General features: G+C 38.1%; 2 protein-coding genes across 2 annotated transcripts in view; one reads left to right on the top strand and one right to left on the bottom strand.

Annotated features, from left to right (window-relative positions):
* The window catches only part of LOC145765290 (dual oxidase 2-like), a 38137-nt gene extending 33657 nt beyond the window's left edge, over positions 1-4480 (top strand). Inside the window, exons 31-33 of the mRNA XM_082577092.1 lie at positions 636-791; positions 2827-2955; positions 3775-4480. Coding sequence (XP_082433218.1) covers positions 636-791; positions 2827-2955; positions 3775-3897 — 408 coding nt within the window. The 3' untranslated portion in view covers positions 3898-4480. The remainder of the gene's footprint in view (positions 1-635; positions 792-2826; positions 2956-3774) is intronic.
* A 2052-nt stretch (positions 4481-6532) lies between these two features.
* Positions 6533-17564, bottom strand: LOC145765291 (testis-specific serine/threonine-protein kinase 3-like). The gene is made up of 7 exons (XM_082577093.1): positions 17336-17564; positions 16622-16786; positions 12450-12628; positions 10204-10364; positions 8935-9113; positions 7403-7509; positions 6533-6787 (listed from the first exon to the last, which is right to left on the bottom strand). Exons 1-7 carry the CDS (start codon positions 17414-17416, stop codon positions 6556-6558), a joined length of 1104 nt encoding a protein of 367 aa, XP_082433219.1. The 5' UTR covers positions 17417-17564; the 3' UTR covers positions 6533-6555.
* Between the last annotated feature and the right edge of the window lie 1555 nt (positions 17565-19119).

Here is a 19119-nt window from a genome sequence, read left to right as displayed (position 1 = left end):
TCGTAGTCTAAACCAGGGGTCACCAAACTACGGCCCGCGGGCCGGAACCGAACTGATTTCACCCGGAACACGAACTGATTTCATCCGGAACACGAACTGATTTCATCCGGCCCGCCACGTACTGCGGAAATAACAGCTGCACTACAACTGTTAAGGAAAAAAGTTACCAAACTTTTTGTAAAGGACTGACGTTGCTGTTTATCATTAGGCCACCACAAATGGGGACAGCTTAAGCCAAATATGGAAAGATGTAATGTTTTTTCAAGAGCACGATGCCCTGTAGTGTATCACAGCAGGGGATAAATTTTCCAGCAACCTTTCGATTTTCATCACAACTTTGCTATTCCACCGCTGACTTTGTTATTTATTGTGCTCAATTCAAGTCAATGGAGATTTTAAATAGTTGTGTATCTTTTCGCAATATTTTGCAATATTTTTGGCAATTTGCATCCGGCCCGCAGCTGTTAATCTTGCAGCAATCAGGCCCTTAAAAAAAAGTTTGGTGACCCCTGGTCTAAACGAATTGTTGAATCATTGAATCAATGTAAAAATACCGATTTTGATACGGCATCTGGAAAGCTATTTACAGACATTCAGAGATTTGCAAATACATTATTTGCAATATGTGTGTGCAGGTCTATTTTATTTGGATTACCCGTGATCAAAAGCAATACGAATGGCTGACTGACATCATTCAAGCTGCAGAGGAGAAGGACGTGAAAGGAATTCTGGACACCCATATCTTCATCACACAATTCCCCCAAAAGTTTGACCTAAGAACCACTATGCTGGTGTGTTTAAAATATATTTCACCCGTTTAATTATGAAACTTTAGAAAAAAGCTTAGTGACACTTTTGACTCGTGTATCAAAAACGGTCGCCAGTGAAAAAAATAACTACAATGATAACAGTTTTAAGCATAGACTTGGGTGGTTTATTTTTCCCTTTTTATAAAATTATAATTTGGTAGGCTACAGTTTGTCAGATTGTTTTACAGTTGTCAGTTTCAAAGTTTATTAAACGCCTGTTTTATAGCCTATGTAAATTGAAACAATTTCTGCTAGACCAGAAATAACCCAAATGCAAAACGTTTGGGATCGGGACCTTTGAAGAACCTTAATGCAGAACCTTAAAGAACCTAAATTAAAGAAACTAAAGTCATGACTTTGCAAATGTATCAAAACATAAACTGTTTCCCTTTTTGATGGAAGATGGAATGGCTCGGCGGTTGGATGGTGTAGCGGATGAGGCTTCGGTTTTCCAATAATGTAAACCTGGATCGACACCGGGCTTTGTTGTCTGCTTATCTCTAGCCAGAGCGTAATAAATTAGGTGGGCGTAATTGCTGAAGAAAAGGCATCCGAGAAAAAGCAACTGGCCCCCCTACTCTCGTTAGTGCCGATGGCCTAGTGCAGGGGTCACCAACCTTTTTTGCATGCGGGCCACTTTGGCACTAAGGAGAGCTGTGGCGGGCCGCACTAATAAAATTTTAGGTAGGTTGACTCTGATGCTAGAAATGAACGCATTTCGTACCCAGTATTCATCGTTACATGTTGTTACTATTTATCTTAGAATACCGCAGCAACAAAATTAGTCGAACAACGCTACCGCCAGGCCAAGCTCCTTTAACAACACTTTTGACTTCCTTAACAATGTCTAATAAACAAGGCCACTTGTTTTGCGCACTTGTAGCGATGCGAACGGTTTCATTAGAATATTCATCGCCAAGCAAGAGTGATGTCACTTTGCTTCGCAAAAGATATCTTGCAATTAACAGTTTCAGTAACCAAAGAAATGTTTGACACATCGCAATACAGGCAACAACAGTGACCTGCTATGCTGCTAACATATCAGCGGAGAAAGAAACTAGGCACCATGAAACAAACGCTTGTAGAAATCACCTAAAAAAACGTTCTATCGTAACTCATGAACGGTGTTCCCTCTAAAAAAGCAATGAGTTGGTTTTTCATCTTTTTGTGAGAGTCTATAAAACCGTATTTCTTGATTATTAGACAACTGTCACTTGCAGTGCTTATCAGCATGGCAAGAATTGTTGATTAACAAAATTTTGCAGTAACGAACTAAATATTTCATAATACAAGCAGAAGTTGTCTTATGAAAATACAACCAGAAATAATAGGCCTACAACCAATACCTGTGACAAGATATTTCATTTTCTTGATACCACCAGAAAATGTCTTTAAATTTATATATACCGGTAGGCAAATAAGCTTACTTTGCCAATTTATTATAAATTGAGTTGGCACACCGGCCTATTTTGCTAACAAAAACTTGCTTAAAGGGAACAATGCTTGTGAAACACAATAACGGTGAAACGCACACTAGTGTTTACATGACACTTACAAACTTAAAATAAGCAACCCTATGCTCACAGACAATTTCGAAATTTGAAAACAGACGTTTTAATCAACCACTGGGACAGTGTGGCTGGACATCGCATTGGAATAACGTTGAGCGACCCCCACCTAGAACTACAATCTGAATGGTCGGTCGGTGGAATCGTATGCACAGCGAAAATATTCTTCCCGGAAAGTATTTTTTACCTTCATGCTCATTGACTCCTCAAGAAAAGTATTTTTGGTTATACTTGTACGCTGGTACCTTCCGCGGGCCGCAGCGATATGCCATGGCGGGCCGCATGCGGCCCGCGGGCCGCCATTTGGTGACCCCTGGCCTAGTGTGATGAAAACTTTGTCTTTTCATTCCTCGAAGCTCAGCAACTGAGTAGGGGATCTTTCCGTGTATTAAAATCCATCAGCTTGTTGAGGTTGTTACATAAAACTTATTCGTAATATTACGTTTCAGTATATCTGTGAAAGACACTTCCAAAAAGTTGCTGGAAAATCCCTCTTCACCGGACTTAGGGCTGTTACCCACTTTGGACGTCCAGACTTTAAAGCCTTTTTTGCTTCTTTGTCTGATGAACACCCGGATGTAAGCATAAAATATTAAAACTTTATTTGGTTACTCTGCTGTAATGTATACGTACTGTTAACATCACACTTTTTTCGGTAGTAGGCCTATAGGCTACAACTCTTTTGTTACTACTGTACGCACATCAACTTACATTGCTACTTTCTCCAACCTGAGAAAATGCTGCGTATTCACAAATCAAGAATCAAATCTAATTTCGAGGAAATATTTAATTTATTACATTAAACACATAAACAGGTACAGTATTCATTTGCGCTGTAATAGCCTAAAGAAAAACGATTCAGCACAATTTTTTTGAAGTATAGGCTGGTTGGTCAGTTTGAATCTTCATCCTCGGACTGACAAAGTCTTTGATTCGTTATTTCTGGTAATTTTGCATTCTTGTAGAAGCTTTTTGCGCAGGGTTAATTACCGAGATTGACAGGGTAAAGTTTCCGATTGTTGAAATGTTGTTGCCAGGGAATTATTCCATCTTCTTGAGTCAGGCGCTTAACTACTGCGTTAACGGGGCGGACAATTGCCTTTAATTGCCCTATAACGAAAAAAATATTTTCCATAACTTTAGCTTACCAAAACATAGCAGTAAATCTGAAGTGTTATTAAAAATATAATCAAGTATTTTGGAATACTCATTATGGTATATATAACAATGTGAGTTCCAAGATTTTTTTTCTTAGCACTCACCTACACCCTTGCAGACAGGGATTACACAAAGTGAAACAAAAATGCAGAAAAACTAGCAACACTTCGGTTTGGTTGAAAGAGTGATATTGACCATAGAATAGATATATCCTTATGCAATTTTTCTTGTTTTTTAAGGTTGACAAGTTTGGAGTTTTTAGCTGTGGTCCTCCACCGATGACCAACGGGGTCGATGAGACATGCAGTCAGCTGAACAAATATGAGGGTCCATCTTTCTTGCACCACTTTGAAAACTTCTAAGGGGTATCAGACACTGAAACACTGCATAGCCTACAGACTATCTGTGTATCTGGAAAAAGTTATCAAGTGCGAAAAAGCTAACCCCAGACTAAAGAGTTTTATTTCTGCATTTCAGCTGCACACAATTTGGATAAAGCGTGAAAATTACAACTTGTTAGGTTATGACTATTGCAGTATAACAATCAATATCGTATTGGCAGTGTAAGTTTGTAAAACCAGCAAGAGATGGACAGTAGCCTAATGCACTTGTTAATTGTGTTGCGTTATACGTATCCTATGCCAGATATGCATCGCAATATTAAGAGTCACTATAAAAATGTAATTTCATAAAGTTGTATTGTAACCTTCTGCTGTTAAAAGATTTTGTGACTGTACAATTCAATACGAGCCCACAGTATTTTTTCCACGACCTTGAATTGAAGTCTTATGCATACCACTTAAAACATGTAACAAGGGGCGACAGATGCAGTCTATGGTAACTACAAAACCTAACAGCAGTTTGGACTCAAATTAGTTAATTGTTCATAAATTAGTTAAAAATTGTATGTTTGCTTTACGTTTCTTCTTTTGTTATGTGTCACTTTGTTCCTGAATGCAAAACAGTGTCCCAGCAAGCAACATGACTCTTTTTTAGGTTTTGATTTGACATCTTAGTTAGACGATGAGTGACTGTAAAAAAGACCAATTTTGTGAGCTGGAGAGGACTGTTTTGCTAAAATGTATGCATAATCACCATCTACATTAAACTTCACAGTTATACTCAAGAAAAAAGCTTTTTATTACTTGTATTTATGTTTATTTTCACAAATCAACGATGTTTAGGGCTAAATAGGCTACTTGCTGTTTTACAAATTGAGATCTGACATTGGTTCCAAGCGAACTTAGGCTAACTCAGAGACCTAGCCACAAGAGGCCTTGGGGGTGACAATCGCTTCCTTCCTAATTTATTTTGCCCTACCCCCAAAAAATACATTTTAATGCTATTACAACGTTTTAATATCGCACCGTTGTAATTCGCATTAAATGACGTTTGCCCCCTAAAACTATCTTTATAGCTACGTCACTGATTTAGCTTTCATATTTTTTTGCAAATTTGACATCATTGCTTAAAATCCGGTCAAAATGTATGTATGACTGTCCATGCCTACGCCACAAATGTAGTTGGTTTGTTGGGTTTTTCGTATATAATATGATTTACTTTTTCTTATTAGGTCTATACTAGTGTACTAGCGTGTCATCAGATCCGCTAACCACTGCAGCAACAAAAACACAAAAATAACATGATAGTCTTGAAAAATTATGTCGTGTAAAGTAAATATATAATCTTCTGAAATAACATTGAAAGGAAATATGTTTTTGCACGTTATTGATAAACAAAAAAATTCTGAAAACTGTAATCCGTGTTTGATCATATTAATTAAAGTTTTCATTTTTTCAATTTAAAAGTTTGAAACACAAAAACTTTCAGAACAAGTTCAAACTATCTGTATGTGAGCGGCACTCTTCAGTCCTCATATTAACCCCGAAATCATTTTGGAAAACTTGGCTACAATTTAATTGTTGAATTAGAAATTTTTGTTTTTGATTCCTTCTTGGTATACCGGTAGGCTACTAACTTATGTGGCTCGATGATCATATGTTGCTTGAGAGATATACTTCTGTGTTTCATGAAAGAGCAGAGCACTCTATTAAAGTTTACTAAACCATCAACAGAAGTCTTATTGTCCTATCAACAAAATGCATTTTAAATAGCTGCAATAGCCCTACTTTTCAGCGTGATCCTAAGCGTTTTACATCAACACTCACCAGTCTTCTACTAGATCAGATATTACTACACTTTAGAAATATTCATCCTCACACTAAGAAAACGTTTCCAGAAGCTTAATCCTGACAGTTTCACATAGCCTACTTACATAGTTTTTGATTTAAAATGACTGACAGAAGTTCAATTACGGTACTGAGGTTGATCGTTTAAACTAAAGGCATGTACTTTTAACAGTAGGTCCACTGTAGGCTACATGTTTAAAGGTTTTGTTTCTCAAAGCAAAAAAATACTTCGTATAGCCTATACCAGGGGTTCCCAAACTGGGGTACATGTACCCCCAGGGGTACATTTTGACTTTTCAAGAGGTACATTAGATTATTTAAGTATGAGAATATTCTTTCCATAACTTCTAATCTGCCTTAAAATATTTTTTATCACCTGATGATGTTAATAATTTGAAGACCTGAGATTAAGAACTCCTTAGTAAGTCACACTTTCACCCGTACAGTAGAAGCTTTAACTACAACTACAGTGACTACCAAGTTTACTTGACTTATTTTGTCCAATCACAGCACACAAGATAAAACAGCCGATTGATTGCTATGAGAACCATACGGTAATTACAAAGGCTAGCCTGCACTGCAGGCTGGGACAGGAATGCAAGAGGAACTGATTGAACTCCAACATGATGGCTTTGCATGCGATGTGCACTCTGAAAGAAATTTAAGTGATTTTTGGTTTACGATGTGCAAGTCGTACAAACGATGTGCAAGTCGTATAGGCCCTATACTGACAAATATGAATCACTTTTAGATCTAAAGCTTGTTCTTCTGTCAAAACCTCAGGACGGTTGCATATGTAGAAACAAAGCCATGTGGACAATTCGTTTATTCTCAAAGAAAGTTATGTTTTTCCTGCCTCTTGCACTGCAATCTTTTCAGCTTCCCGAAATGTCTTTTAGCCGACGCATCGCGGCAGCATATGAGAGAAAAGGTGCGTTTCTTTGTAGGATGATAAAAGTCACTCGCTTCATGGTACGGTCGCAGAGAAGGAGTCTTAGTATGAAGATGATAGCTTTCGCATTGTCTTATTTGTTCCTTGGAGCAGCAGGGGTCAGTTTTCCCACTAGAAAAAATTATTTTGTCACATGATGTCTAAATAGCAATCGCAAGCCACAACTGTCCAAGAGTGGAATAACAGAAAATATCGTCCGAGTTACGGCGGAAGTTCTTCCGGCTACAATGATTTACTTCAAGCAACTCAAGCCTATTATTAATTCAATTTGAATAAAATCACTAACAAAATCACGTTTATAGCGGCAGAAGTTGAAAGAATTGAAGAGTTCTAGTTTTTTGCAAAATTTAGAAGTCCCTATTAAAAGTAAGAGCTTATTTTTAACCTTGTGTCCGTGGAACTCTGCCGAAGGAGGTCGGTAAATGCCTTTATTTCAGGAAAACTATTTTTACATGGTTTAAACATTAAAACTTGTATATTTACATTACTATAATTGCAAATTACTAATATGTAGCTTACATTACTATTAGACCATTGCAAATTTTACATTTCAATTCTTAAAAGGTTCATAATTCAAAAAATGTTGGGAACCAGTGATTTAAACGCTCAGTGATTCCAAATAAAATAACCTTGGAATGATATTCTTGAATTTGCTTGACATTGTTACACGTTATTTTCTTTAACAAAATAACTATCTTAGGTTAAATGAACACTGAACAGGCAAACCTTTCAAAGGAATAGCCGTGGTAACAGTCAAAAAACGGATGCTGCAAAGCTTCTTCTACTGTGTAACGTTTGTCTGTATCCGCTTCGATGAGACGACGCACAAGGTCCTGCATTAGGGTAAACCAAATGAAGAGGCAGAAGTTTCATTAAGGCAACTGTTAAGTCGGTATTTTCAGCCCGACTCAGCCAAGATCAAGCGACGCTGGTTCGGCTCTCGGGGTGTGCGCAAGAGCAACGCATTTCAGGACTGCTCTCCTTTCAGCAGCACCAAGTTGATGGAATAATTTCCCGCCAACAATACTTTAACAACTATAGGAAACTTCAATCCAGATGTCAATCTCGGTGACCGGGACTGCGTCAGTGATTCAAAGCCTCTACAAGTCTACAAGTATGCGAAACGGCCAGGATTAAGCTCTCAAAGAAGATTTTCCAGTCTGAGGATAAAATCAATCAATTAATTTTTAGTTAGGAATGACGGAATACATTCACTAATATATCTACAGCAACTGAAACAAGGTTTGATCTGTCATAACTTCTGAGTTGGTGACTGAAACGCCTGGTTTTAGTAATAGTAGACCAGTTTTAATCTGCTGATGTCCCCGTTATCGAAGGTGGCCGGATTCACCTCCAAGTGCCTTCACACCCTGTCTCCACATCGATCTGTCCAACGCGTCCTCTCTTGTCAAGACCACCTTGCTGTTTTCCCCTTCAACTTGCCTTTTCCACGTTTTCTTGGGTATTCCTTGTTTTCTACGACCCTCCACTCGCAACTTCGGCGCTCTTCTCAAAACATCATCTTCTTTTCATCTCAAAACAAACCCATACCATCTCACTCCATTCGCCTTTGTCAACTTATCAACACTCTCATTTTCATTCTCATTCATTCGATTTTGAAATCGATCTATTGGTTTCAGAAAATTACTGCAAGTGATTGTTTCTGTTATTGGAACCAATGAAGTCGATTTAACTTTATTCTTTAATTACAGTTAAACTTTATTTATACAGAAAAAAATATATTGTGAAACCAGTAGTTAAAGCTTGGTAAAAATAGCCTACCCCATAGCGGTGACTGCATAGCTCTCTAGTTATACAGGCCACATTTACTAATTAAACGCTACCCTGTTGAGGTATTTAAAATAATAGACATTTCGGTAAAAATTTAATTCAACCTACTGTCTAAAAATAAAATCTTTTTTTTATAAAATATTTGTAGTCAGCTCACGTAAACTACGGTTTTAATTAGGCTAATTGTAGAACCTATTAGTAGCCTCTGCGCTTTCGCCACAAAAATAAACTTTTACGTGATTTATGTTGTAATGACAGACAAAGAGTCTGTTTTGCAAAAAACGTAAGCTCAGATTTACGACCAGATTTAGAGCGTTCGTACGGGGGTGTTTAAAACGAATTTTCTTCGGCAAATCAATATTCTCCACTTTAAAATGGAACTAGAAAAGAAGCCCCAAAAACATGTCAATTCTCGTTGAAACAAGCTAATATCGTTTCAAGCATGCCTCGGGGAAACCCACAATTACCTTCAGGTTATGAGAAAGAGTTGCGTTGATTCGGGATGGAAAACGAATGCGATTGCGAAGTTGAACTTTGTACATCTTCCTCACGTTTGAATCGTCAAAAGGCATGTGACCACAAGACATGATGTATAAGATCACGCCCATGCTCCACATGTCGTTCACACGAGGATCGTAAGGTCTGCCTTCAAAACAATAAGTCTAAAAAAGTAACTTCAACATCATTTTGGAAAGAGTAGGCTAAACAAAAAGACAAAGCAACGCTAACGTGACAAAAACCTTTTTGAAAGATCAAATTTATTGCAGCACTACATCTATAAAAAAAAAAGACACAGCCAAATCAAAGTCAATGATACTTTCTTATAGTGTCATAATACTACACAACTGCACAGTGGAAAAACAAGAAATCGCCTATTTTCTACTAAAAATTGATGGACAAGTGCAAAAAACCTGGCCGGTAGCTCGAAGAGTTGTAGGTCTCATGAACAAACCGTTTTCAGCCAAAAAGGTCAGTCCCTTTCTTCAAAAGAATTGGTAGTGCGACGCAGATTATGAAAAATAGCGAAAATTTAGAAACAAAAAAGTAGACAGTAACACACTAAATTGGAAAACTCAAGTTTATTAAGTAGTGTAAAGCTTTATTGCGATTTTTGACTGACTTCGTTGACCCCGTTTTCAACCTTACATTAGCGCTTTATGTTGCAAATATGCAATAAAAATTTTTGGAAAATGCATGACTTTGGGAGAGTAGAATGAATATAATATATTGGTGAAGAAAATGAAACAAAAAATATTTTTAATTTACCCTTTATTACTCAATGTTGTAAATGTACAACACATTGTACGGTTGTGTTGTTGAAACTACACTTTTTTTGAAAAAAAAAAGTGAAAAATTTGACTTTGTTTCTTGGGTGCTTGGCTACGGGGTTGACCAATGTTACAGGCAATATGTGTAGCCTATTCTTGCAGTACCACAGCAATACAAAAAAAATAGATAAATCCAAAGTGATGAACCTGATCACAGCCACACACACAGCTTGCACAATGCACATACACCTCCGGCTCACTATCCCCTCCGGCCCGAACCGAATGAGTTGAAAAAATAGCCCGATTTTGACCGGAGCCAGAACCAAAACCGAAGCTCGTTAAATCACTAGTAAGTTACAGACTATACTGACGAAGCCACACTTGTGTGGCGAAAGCTAAGGTTTGCTGAAAAGTTTAATAACGAAGTTTTGTTTTGAACGTTTAGAAATAGCCTGCTGAAATTTTCACCTTGCAAAATCTCTGGAGCAGCATAGGCGGCAGATCCACAAAATGTTGTGCTCAACACCACATCTCCAATATTGTTGAACCGAATAGGCTTCGCGAATCCAAAATCAGTTAACAAAACATTATTTTGACTGTCCAATAGCAAGTTTTCGCATTTCAAGTCTCTAAAAAAAAGGTTCACGTGGTAAAAAAACTGAAAACTTTACAAGAAAAAGTATACTATTTTGAGCTGTTCTAAACACAGCTGTTGTAAATTGCACTTATAATTCAAATTAACTAATATCACAATAAACTTTTTAAGTTTTGCAAATATTTTTTTAAGCAGTGCGTTGGCTGCGCTGGTAACCACATCAAATTAATCATAACTCCATAAAAGACATAGGAAGACCTTTGAGAGTGCACAATTACAACTCATAACAAATACAAAGCTTTACCTCAAGCTTTAAATTGAATCGCTCAGTTGAGGCAACAAAGTGAAAAAACGTAATTAATTGCCTCTTGACGTAGCCTAACGCTTCTCGCCTGGACAGAACTTGTTCGCCCAGTTAGTTCAGTGGTTACGCGCCAAACTCAAAATCACGCGACGGTGGTTCGGCTCTCGCGGTGTGCGCTTGAGCAACGCAACGACTGCTCTCCATTTATCAACACCTAATGGGTGGAATAATTCCTTGGCAACAACACTTCAACAATCGGAAAACGTCACTCTGCCAATCTCTGTAACCGGCCTTCCGTCAAGAGCCTCTACAAGTATGCGAAACTACCAGGAATAACCTATCAACCCTTCGTCAGTCCGAGGATAAAGATTCAACACTAAACCAAACCAAAGAGAACACCTGGAAATCTCAAATCGGACCAAAGTGACAAAAACAGTTCAACGAAAACTACTAGTTAAGAATATAAACAACACCACACAAAACCGATCAGAAATCAACTATGGCAAACACAGAGTAATCATTACTATAACACGAAGCAACCCATTCGAAGTTCTGTGAAGTCATTTTCTCAGCAAAATTAGCGAAATTTTCTCAGCGAAGCCTTTAGCGAGAGACCTTATTATCTTTAAAGAAACAAATGTGGATGAAATGTTGATTAAAAATTGTGTTTGAAAAAAACGAATGTGAACAAGCTGATGATTATTTAAAATTCCATCGTCTTTGATTTCTTTTCACTCTACCTCTATAATAACAGGGTGATACGAAAGTAACTCCCTATTCTAAAATAACTGTAATTTATTCTTGAAGTGTAATTTCTCCAATTAATGAATATGAGAAGAAAATATACTGCATGGAATTTTGTTTAAAATTCAATATGGCCACCATCATTCGCCACAAGCTTCTCAAGTCGACCATGAACAGCATCAACTGATTTCACAAGAAACTTTTGCGGGATGGAACTCATAACTTCACGTATTCTCGCTTCAAGTTCTTCCAGATTTTTTGGTTTGGTTGTGTAAACTTGTTCTTTTAACCAACCCAAAGAAAAAAGTCGCAGGGTGTTAAATCAGGACTTCTGGCTGGCCATTCGTGTGAACCACGACGATCCATCCATTTTCCAGGAAATTGGGCATTCAGCCATTCTCGAACAACAATAGCAAAGTGTGGAGGAGCTCCATCTTGCATGAAAATTAAATCTTCAATATTATTCCAAGTACTGATAATTGGCCAAACTTCATTTTTCAGCATGGTGAGGTACCTTTCGGCATTCATGGCATCATGAAGGATGAACTAATGAACAAATATGGAGCTCCTCCACACTTTGCTATTGTTGTTCGAGAATGGCTGAATGCCCAATTTCCTGGAAAATGGATGGGTCGTCGTGGTTCACACGAATGGCCAGCCAGAAGTCCTGATTTAACACCCTGCGACTTTTTTCTTTGGGGTTGGTTAAAAGAACAAGTCTACGGTACTCAACCAAACCAAAAACTTTGGAAGAACTTGAAGCGAGAATACGTGAAGTTATGAGTTCCATCCCGCGAGAGTTTCTTGTGACATCAGTTGATGCTGTTCATGGTCGACTTGAGAAGCTTGTGGTGAATGATAGTGGCCATATTGAACTTTAAATAAAATTCCATGCAATATATTTTCTTCTCCTATTCATTAATTGGAGAAATTACACTTCAAGAATAAATTACAGTTATTTTAGAATAGGGAGTTACTTTCGGATCACCCTGTATATGATAGGCCTATCGCGGAATCACAAACACACTACTAATCACCAACCAAATAATTAATTACGAGGCTAATAAAAACCTGTGACATATATTTTGGGAATGACAGTAATGGATGGCTTGACAGAGCTGCCAGAAAAACTTTTTTATTTCGGTTTCAGGAAGAGCTCCCTTTTTCTGAATGTACTCCAATAAATCTCCGTGCCTCGCTGGTTCCATCACAATGCAAACGTAGCTATTATTTTGGTCAGCATCATAGTGCTGCAAAATTAATCTTTAGGTAATCCTCACATCAACTACTTATAGTGTGCCATTAAAATATGTCGCCTGCAGGAGCTATGAAATGACCAGGACAATAAATTAATCAACCCTTTAATAATTCAAAAAAGATTTAAAACAAAACATCTTAGTTAGTTAGACATAGGCTATTAGTTATCTAATTAAGCGAATAATTAAATTATGACAATATCTAGATCAATTGAGTCGACTGTGAATGGTTTATCATAACTTATTAAACGTAGCGTAGTCTATATCAATCAGGGCTCAAAATTGAATTCAAAGAACTCGGCGTTTTTTGTTTAGCTTAAAAGAATAAAAAATCTTGACCTGAAACATGAATAGTTTCACAGGTCTGATTTGAAAAACTTAAAAACTCCATAAACTTAGATTTAAACAGTCAAAACTGAACAACGTGGTCATGTTGGTCTACGAAGGCACTAGACCAGGGCTTGCCAAACTTTTTTGCTCGCGACCCCTTTTAATCTTCTAAAATTTTTCGCGATCTTTTACAGCTGACATGATAAACAGTGCGAAATATACATTTGTGATATTTATTAAAAGGCTTAATTCGAACGAAACTAGAGTAGGCTAGCATCAAGCTACCGATACTCGAAACCTGCTACTTTACACGTAACCCACTGGAAACAAAACACAACCGAAAACACATTTATTTAGTGTGATGAGTGCGACTGCTTTCTGCTGCAAAGCAAATCTAATCATTGCTCAATGTTTGTTACTGCTGGTCCCAAGGCGGTTTCAATCTTGCTTAGTCTGGAAGTACAGTATTTTCTTGCGATTGTCGTCAACTTTGATAACCTTGACTCGTACTGACGCGTGAACACAAACGGCAGGAGTGCAGTCACTGCTGAAGTGCTGAGTGAGATAATTAGGCCCATAGATAATCCGCTTTAACCAGTCAAAAAGTGTAAAACTTTTTCCAGAAAATTCAAGCTGCAATGTATAGTCAGAAAATAGATCAGCATGTTATTCCTGAGATTTGGAAGAGAGGTGCTCGGTATTTTGTTTTTGTATTACAAATAGGTTTTGGAACCAATCTAACTTGGCATTGTTTAATTCTAGAAGAAAATACTTTTAAAACTGTTTCAAAAGATTTTACAAGTGGTCGATAACCACAGGCTTAAACATTTGGTTCCACATCACTGTTACCGGTAGTCAAAAACTCTACAGTAGATGAAAAAGTTGCAAATGAATCATTTTCAACTTCTTCTTTCTAGATGTTTAGACTTTTAACAAACGCTTCAAGTTTTTGATTTCTTGATTTCAATGTAAAAACATTGGTGTTTTTTCCTTAGATGGATAAATTAAGTTCTTTCCATTTTTCAAGCAAATCTCACAAATAGCATAATTTTGAAAGTCAGATGTCATTGCAGAAATGATGGACCAAGTTTGATTTTTTTCCGTTAGAAAAACCACGACTTCATTTTTCAACGTTAATAGCATTTTTAAAGTTTTGTTTTTGAGAGCCATCTTACTTCGCAATGCAGTAAAAGGGATTTAAACTGAAGTCTCATTACATTTCACCATATAAACTTGCAAAAATACGGGTATTGAATGCACGACTCAAAGTTAATATTTTCATAGCATCTTGCACAAGTGCAATAGCATTTGGATGAGGATATATTCTTTTTAGCTATTAAGGTGTATGTCCTGTCATTGCAGAAGCTCCCTCAGTAGACATGCCAACACAGTCCTTCCTAAATAGCTCCACTTCCGTGCAAAAATTGACGAAATTATCGTTACCGTACCGTTCGATTTTTTACCAGCCTTCGATTGATTCGATTAGTTTTACTTTTTCAATATTTAGCTAACAGTTATAGGCTATCAGTTTTAACAACTGCGTTATAAAATAAACGTCTGAAAAGTACCATAGGATATACGCACTAGGCTACTTTATGTAGGCTAAAATTGGTGTACTCTCTGCGACCCCAGCAGTTCGTTACGCGACCCCTTGCGGGGTCGCGACCCCCGTTCGGGAAGCCCTGCACTAGACTACATTTAACTTTTATTTTCAACTCCACATGAAGAAGGTTTGCTCAAAACGGCAACTCTCAGGCTGATCGAAAAGCTTACCTCTAGTGCTAGACCAACTTCAAAAGCAAGAGGTTAAAATAACAGCAGATGAATGTTTGCGAATGTACTAAAAAATGTGGCATCATTGGTGAAGCCAAGAACAAAAAGGGTGACAGTGGAATAGAAAAATTTATGACGTAAAACCTTTTGCAAGGTATAACATGCAAAAAATACGTTGCTTTGGTCTGTGGGGTAACGTGCACAAACATCATGCTACGCTGTAGCTAAGTAAGCTATATGCTTGTTCAATCGCTTCATAAATAACTATCTTATCATATATAGACCTGGCAACCTCGTTGAGATTTTCCGCATTCTCCTGTATTTTCCTAGATTAAACTGAAGGCCTATTCATCCAGCGAGTTGCCCACACAGCCTAAGGCGAACCTTGAATTATTTTATTTAGGCTACTTAACTACATATCTCTTTAGGAAATATAGATATGGTTAAAATCCAGACTGCGGTAGAAGTATTTGAAACGAAACCAGATATCTTAAAATTAAATCAAATGTTTTCAAGAGAAAAGGATTATTGTGTCTACACGAAAGTGTGTTTCGAAATAAGCTACTTTTATTTTGAAGATCCTGGATGGACGCCGGCCAGTGGTGGCCTTAAGGTTATGTGGGCCCTGGGCAAAAAGTAATATGAGGGCCCTCTACCGCCTACGTATCGACAAATTAAAATACCCAAACTCTAATAACCATAAATCACAATAACACAAAAAGGAATTAACATGATACAACAACAAACAGCGATGGTAAGAGACAAAGGTATATTTCATGCTGTGAGCCTGTGACATCTTCACATCACTCTGATGCTATGTAGTACCACCTCACCCAGTGCCATCCGAGTCCTACACCACTCGTCTGCAGCACTTACACAAAATGCACCTTTCTAGCTTTTATTGCGGCAAACTCTTTCATAAGAGAAGCATTGTCCAATGTTTTGCCCACGTTGTGCTCAATTGAAACAATAGCTAGTCCAACCAAGCGTTCTTGATGTTCTTTCTTTCTGATAACAGCTATGTATGAACTGCTATCCAACCTGTCTTCTTCCTAACTTTCGACTGAAGTTCCACATGTGTTGAGTGAAGATTGATTGTATATTGTTAACAAGAGACGGGTTCAATTGTGATGTGGAATAGTCACTTCACACTCTTATTACGTCCGTCCGTTAGATTCACACATCGTAAAGACGAAACACGTTTGGAAAACACAAGTCAGTAAAATAGAGAAAGGATAACAAGAGATTGTCGCTCAAGCGTGACAGTGCATCGCAATGATGACGTCACCATTGCGCGACAATCTATGTCACAATACGGAGACAGATAACTTGGCCATAATTTCGTGAACACTTGGCTCATTGTAGAGCGAAGGTAATTTTTTATCAACTTTAGTTTAGAAAATTATCTTTCCCCTGAAGCTACAGTAACTGGCACAGTAGGAAATAGTCTCAGTAACAAACACAAGTTAGGGTACACAACATTCAGTTTGTTTTGATACAGATACTGTAGAACAGAAAGAACTGTAGTTTCTATTGTTTTCAATGGTGAGTATATTCTCGTGGAGCTCTGCACTTCAGTGTAAAGTTCTTCACTGTCAAGGTCTCCAGCGCGGTCTGTCAAGGTCTTGAGCATTTTTTTTTATACAAACTATAAACTATGGTGGAAAAGTTTAAGTTAGCCTACTGCTTTCTGTAAGTGCTTAATGTAAACTTTATTTGTGTATATTTTGGATAAGCGCGGGCCCTGGGCGGTCGCCCAGTTCGCCCACCCCAAAGGCCACCACTGACACCGGCCTATGTGATGATAACCTATTATGCTCATTTGTGGGCGACAAACTGTCCTACAATGTTGGAAAAACACTTGCTCTTATCCAGACGACCTACCTCTAGGACTTCATGAACTTGGACAATATTCTCATGACACAACAACGGTAATATTTTCAGCTCTCTGGGCAAAAACTTTTCTATGAAATCTTTGGGCGCACCTTGAAAACTGATGCATTTGATGGCAACTTCTTCGCCCAGCTCAGTGGAATACGCTGCTTTGACCTAACATGTACACAATTTTTAAACTCGATTCGTTTATGAGGCACACAGGAGCGGTTACGTATAGGCTACCTTGTGTAGCCTGCAAAGCTACAGCAGAACGTCTATAAGCCTAACATTCTAGCACAGTGGTTCTCAAACCATGGGCGGGGAGTCATTGAATGTGAGACGCAAAGCCTTTGATAGCAAGTGAAATAAAAGCAATATGAGGTTAGCCTACAAGTAGGCTGCAAAAAAGTAGGCCACCACAAATACATTTTGGGCCGTGGCAAAAAAAGTTTGAGAAACACTGCCCTTATTTTTTAGTCTATTGGTGTTATTTTGCAGTATTAGCAACTCACAGGGCACCCGCGGCGTCAAGAAGACAAACCCTCAGCCCGGCGTCCAACGAAAAGAACTCACCCTGCTTGGTAACCACACAATCTATTGGCCCTCGTACTGTGCCTGGATATACAGGTAACAACGTGACTTGCGGCGGCCTCAAACGCAAGAAGAAACAAGGGTGCTCTGTGGCCTAGCAATAAATTGTCTATTTGTAGTCTACCTACTTACTTTTGAATATGCGCCTTCTCCCAATGTGTCAAATATTTTGAACCCACGATCTTTCAGCAGTTGTTCCCAAGCATATCTCATTGTAGTACTAAAATTGTTCAAAAGTTTTATGACAGCGTCTTTAGTATGAGATCAATAAAACGGCCAGCTGTTTGACCTATGAAAACCCCTAAAACACTTATCGACGTGGAGAGATTAGTGCAAGCACCCACTCTCCAGGCTGCGCTGGTTCTTTTGAATTGAGTTAATTGTTTAACAAAACCGTTTTATTACAAGCCGTCCGACACAATGCACTGTGATATCATTATGAGCATTGTCAGCAACAAATTGCACAGGAAAAGTTAAAACATAGAGAGAGAGAGAAACCTTTTATTTCGTCTGTTGCGACAATAGTACGGTACAATTATAAACAATACGAATAAAATAGTACCATAGCTATCTAAATACCACAACAGACAGGAAGCAGCGAAAAGAAGCACTGCTGAAGATAAAAACCATGGACTTCTGAAGTCCACGTAAAAACGGCCTTCATAGCAAGGGTCTCAAATTCAAATTGCTGTAAGGGCCAAATGAATACTTGTGAATTAACCCGAGGACCGCCATACATTTTTGCATTGCGGAAAGCTAAGCCTGTCTTCCTGGCCTGTTCCGCCATTTTTAATTTTGCGGACGAGTCCTACAGTCCTCGAATTTCCACTTTTTTTTCACTGGCACCTCGACTCCACAGCCTGGCCCCGGAACCTAAGCTGGTGGACCCTCACCCAGGTGCATCGCCACTTCAAAATCACACTGCTTCCCGCGGGGGTGTAGCAGGCCGGCTCTTTAAAGTCTCTGACATTGCTGTGTTTATTGTGCTCTTCTCGCAGTGTCAATTCTTTCGTATTATTTTTTTTTAGGTTTGGTGGCTGTGCAAATTGAAGATTTAAAGATTGTTTTATGCATATTTTAAACTTTTTGGTTTTGCCATCTTTTCCTTTTGTTGGTGCCAAACTCGTGTGTTTACTTTGAAGTTTTCTACGTGTTCGTGCCATAAAAAAAAAATCAAATTGAATAACCGTGCGTTGTAGATCCTGATAAAAAATATGTAGTTTGTTTATGCAACTGTGTCATGTTAATTTCACCAACATTTAAAATGCTACTGCTGAAATATATAATCTCAAACCAATCATAATAGGCTACATTCATTTACTTCAAAGCTTTCCAAATTCAAAACCTGCCATGCAAGCTGGCAAAATAGCCTATTTGCAGTGGCGCCGCCAGACCTTCAACAATGGGGGGACAAAATATTGACAGTGCAAGACAGTAGCTTAGTCAGAAATTTTGAAGGGGGGTGTTGACGGCCGGCGGGCGAAGCCCGATGGCGTGTTCGCCAAAAGCGACACTTAGCGACGAGGGGTCTGGAGGGCCTCCCCCAGAAAATTTTGAAAAATTACTTTCAGTTTGGTGCATTCTGAGAGCATTTTCAACAAAATTGTGGGTATGAATATTCTTGTAAAATGGTGCTGTCCGGTGGCATAGTAACAAAAGGATAAGATCATGTTTTCTTCGGCATTTTTCGGAAATAAAGCTAAGTCTCTATAGGTTTTCTTGTTGGTAATTCCAGACTGAGATATTTGAATATTTGGTATTGGCCAAACTCGCTCTTTTAATGCAGTTTCGTTTAAAATTAGGCAAACTTTGTTTTAGAGACATAGGTTGATTGCTTTTTTTGCTAGATTATTACTGTTTGATTATTTATCAATTTTCTCATTGGTCGATCCAAAAAGCGATTTTATTCCGGTAAG

The sequence above is a fragment of the Aplidium turbinatum genome, chromosome 2 (assembly GCF_918807975.1).
Source record: "Aplidium turbinatum chromosome 2, kaAplTurb1.1, whole genome shotgun sequence".
Classification (NCBI taxonomy): domain Eukaryota; kingdom Metazoa; phylum Chordata; class Ascidiacea; order Aplousobranchia; family Polyclinidae; genus Aplidium; species Aplidium turbinatum.
This window is presented reverse-complemented; position numbering and strand designations above follow the sequence as displayed.

Coding starts and splice junctions, on each gene's coding strand:
- LOC145765291 (XM_082577093.1), bottom strand. CDS start 17,416: ATGAGATATGCTTGGGAACAACTGCTGAAAGATCGTGGGTTCAAAATA. Junction 12,629..16,621: donor AAGTTCATGAAGTCCTAGAG/GTAGGTCGTCTG, acceptor TTAATTTTGCAG/CACTATGATGCTGACCAAAA. Junction 9,114..10,203: donor TGCTCCAGAGATTTTGCAAG/GTGAAAATTTCA, acceptor ATTGTTTTGAAG/GCAGACCTTACGATCCTCGT.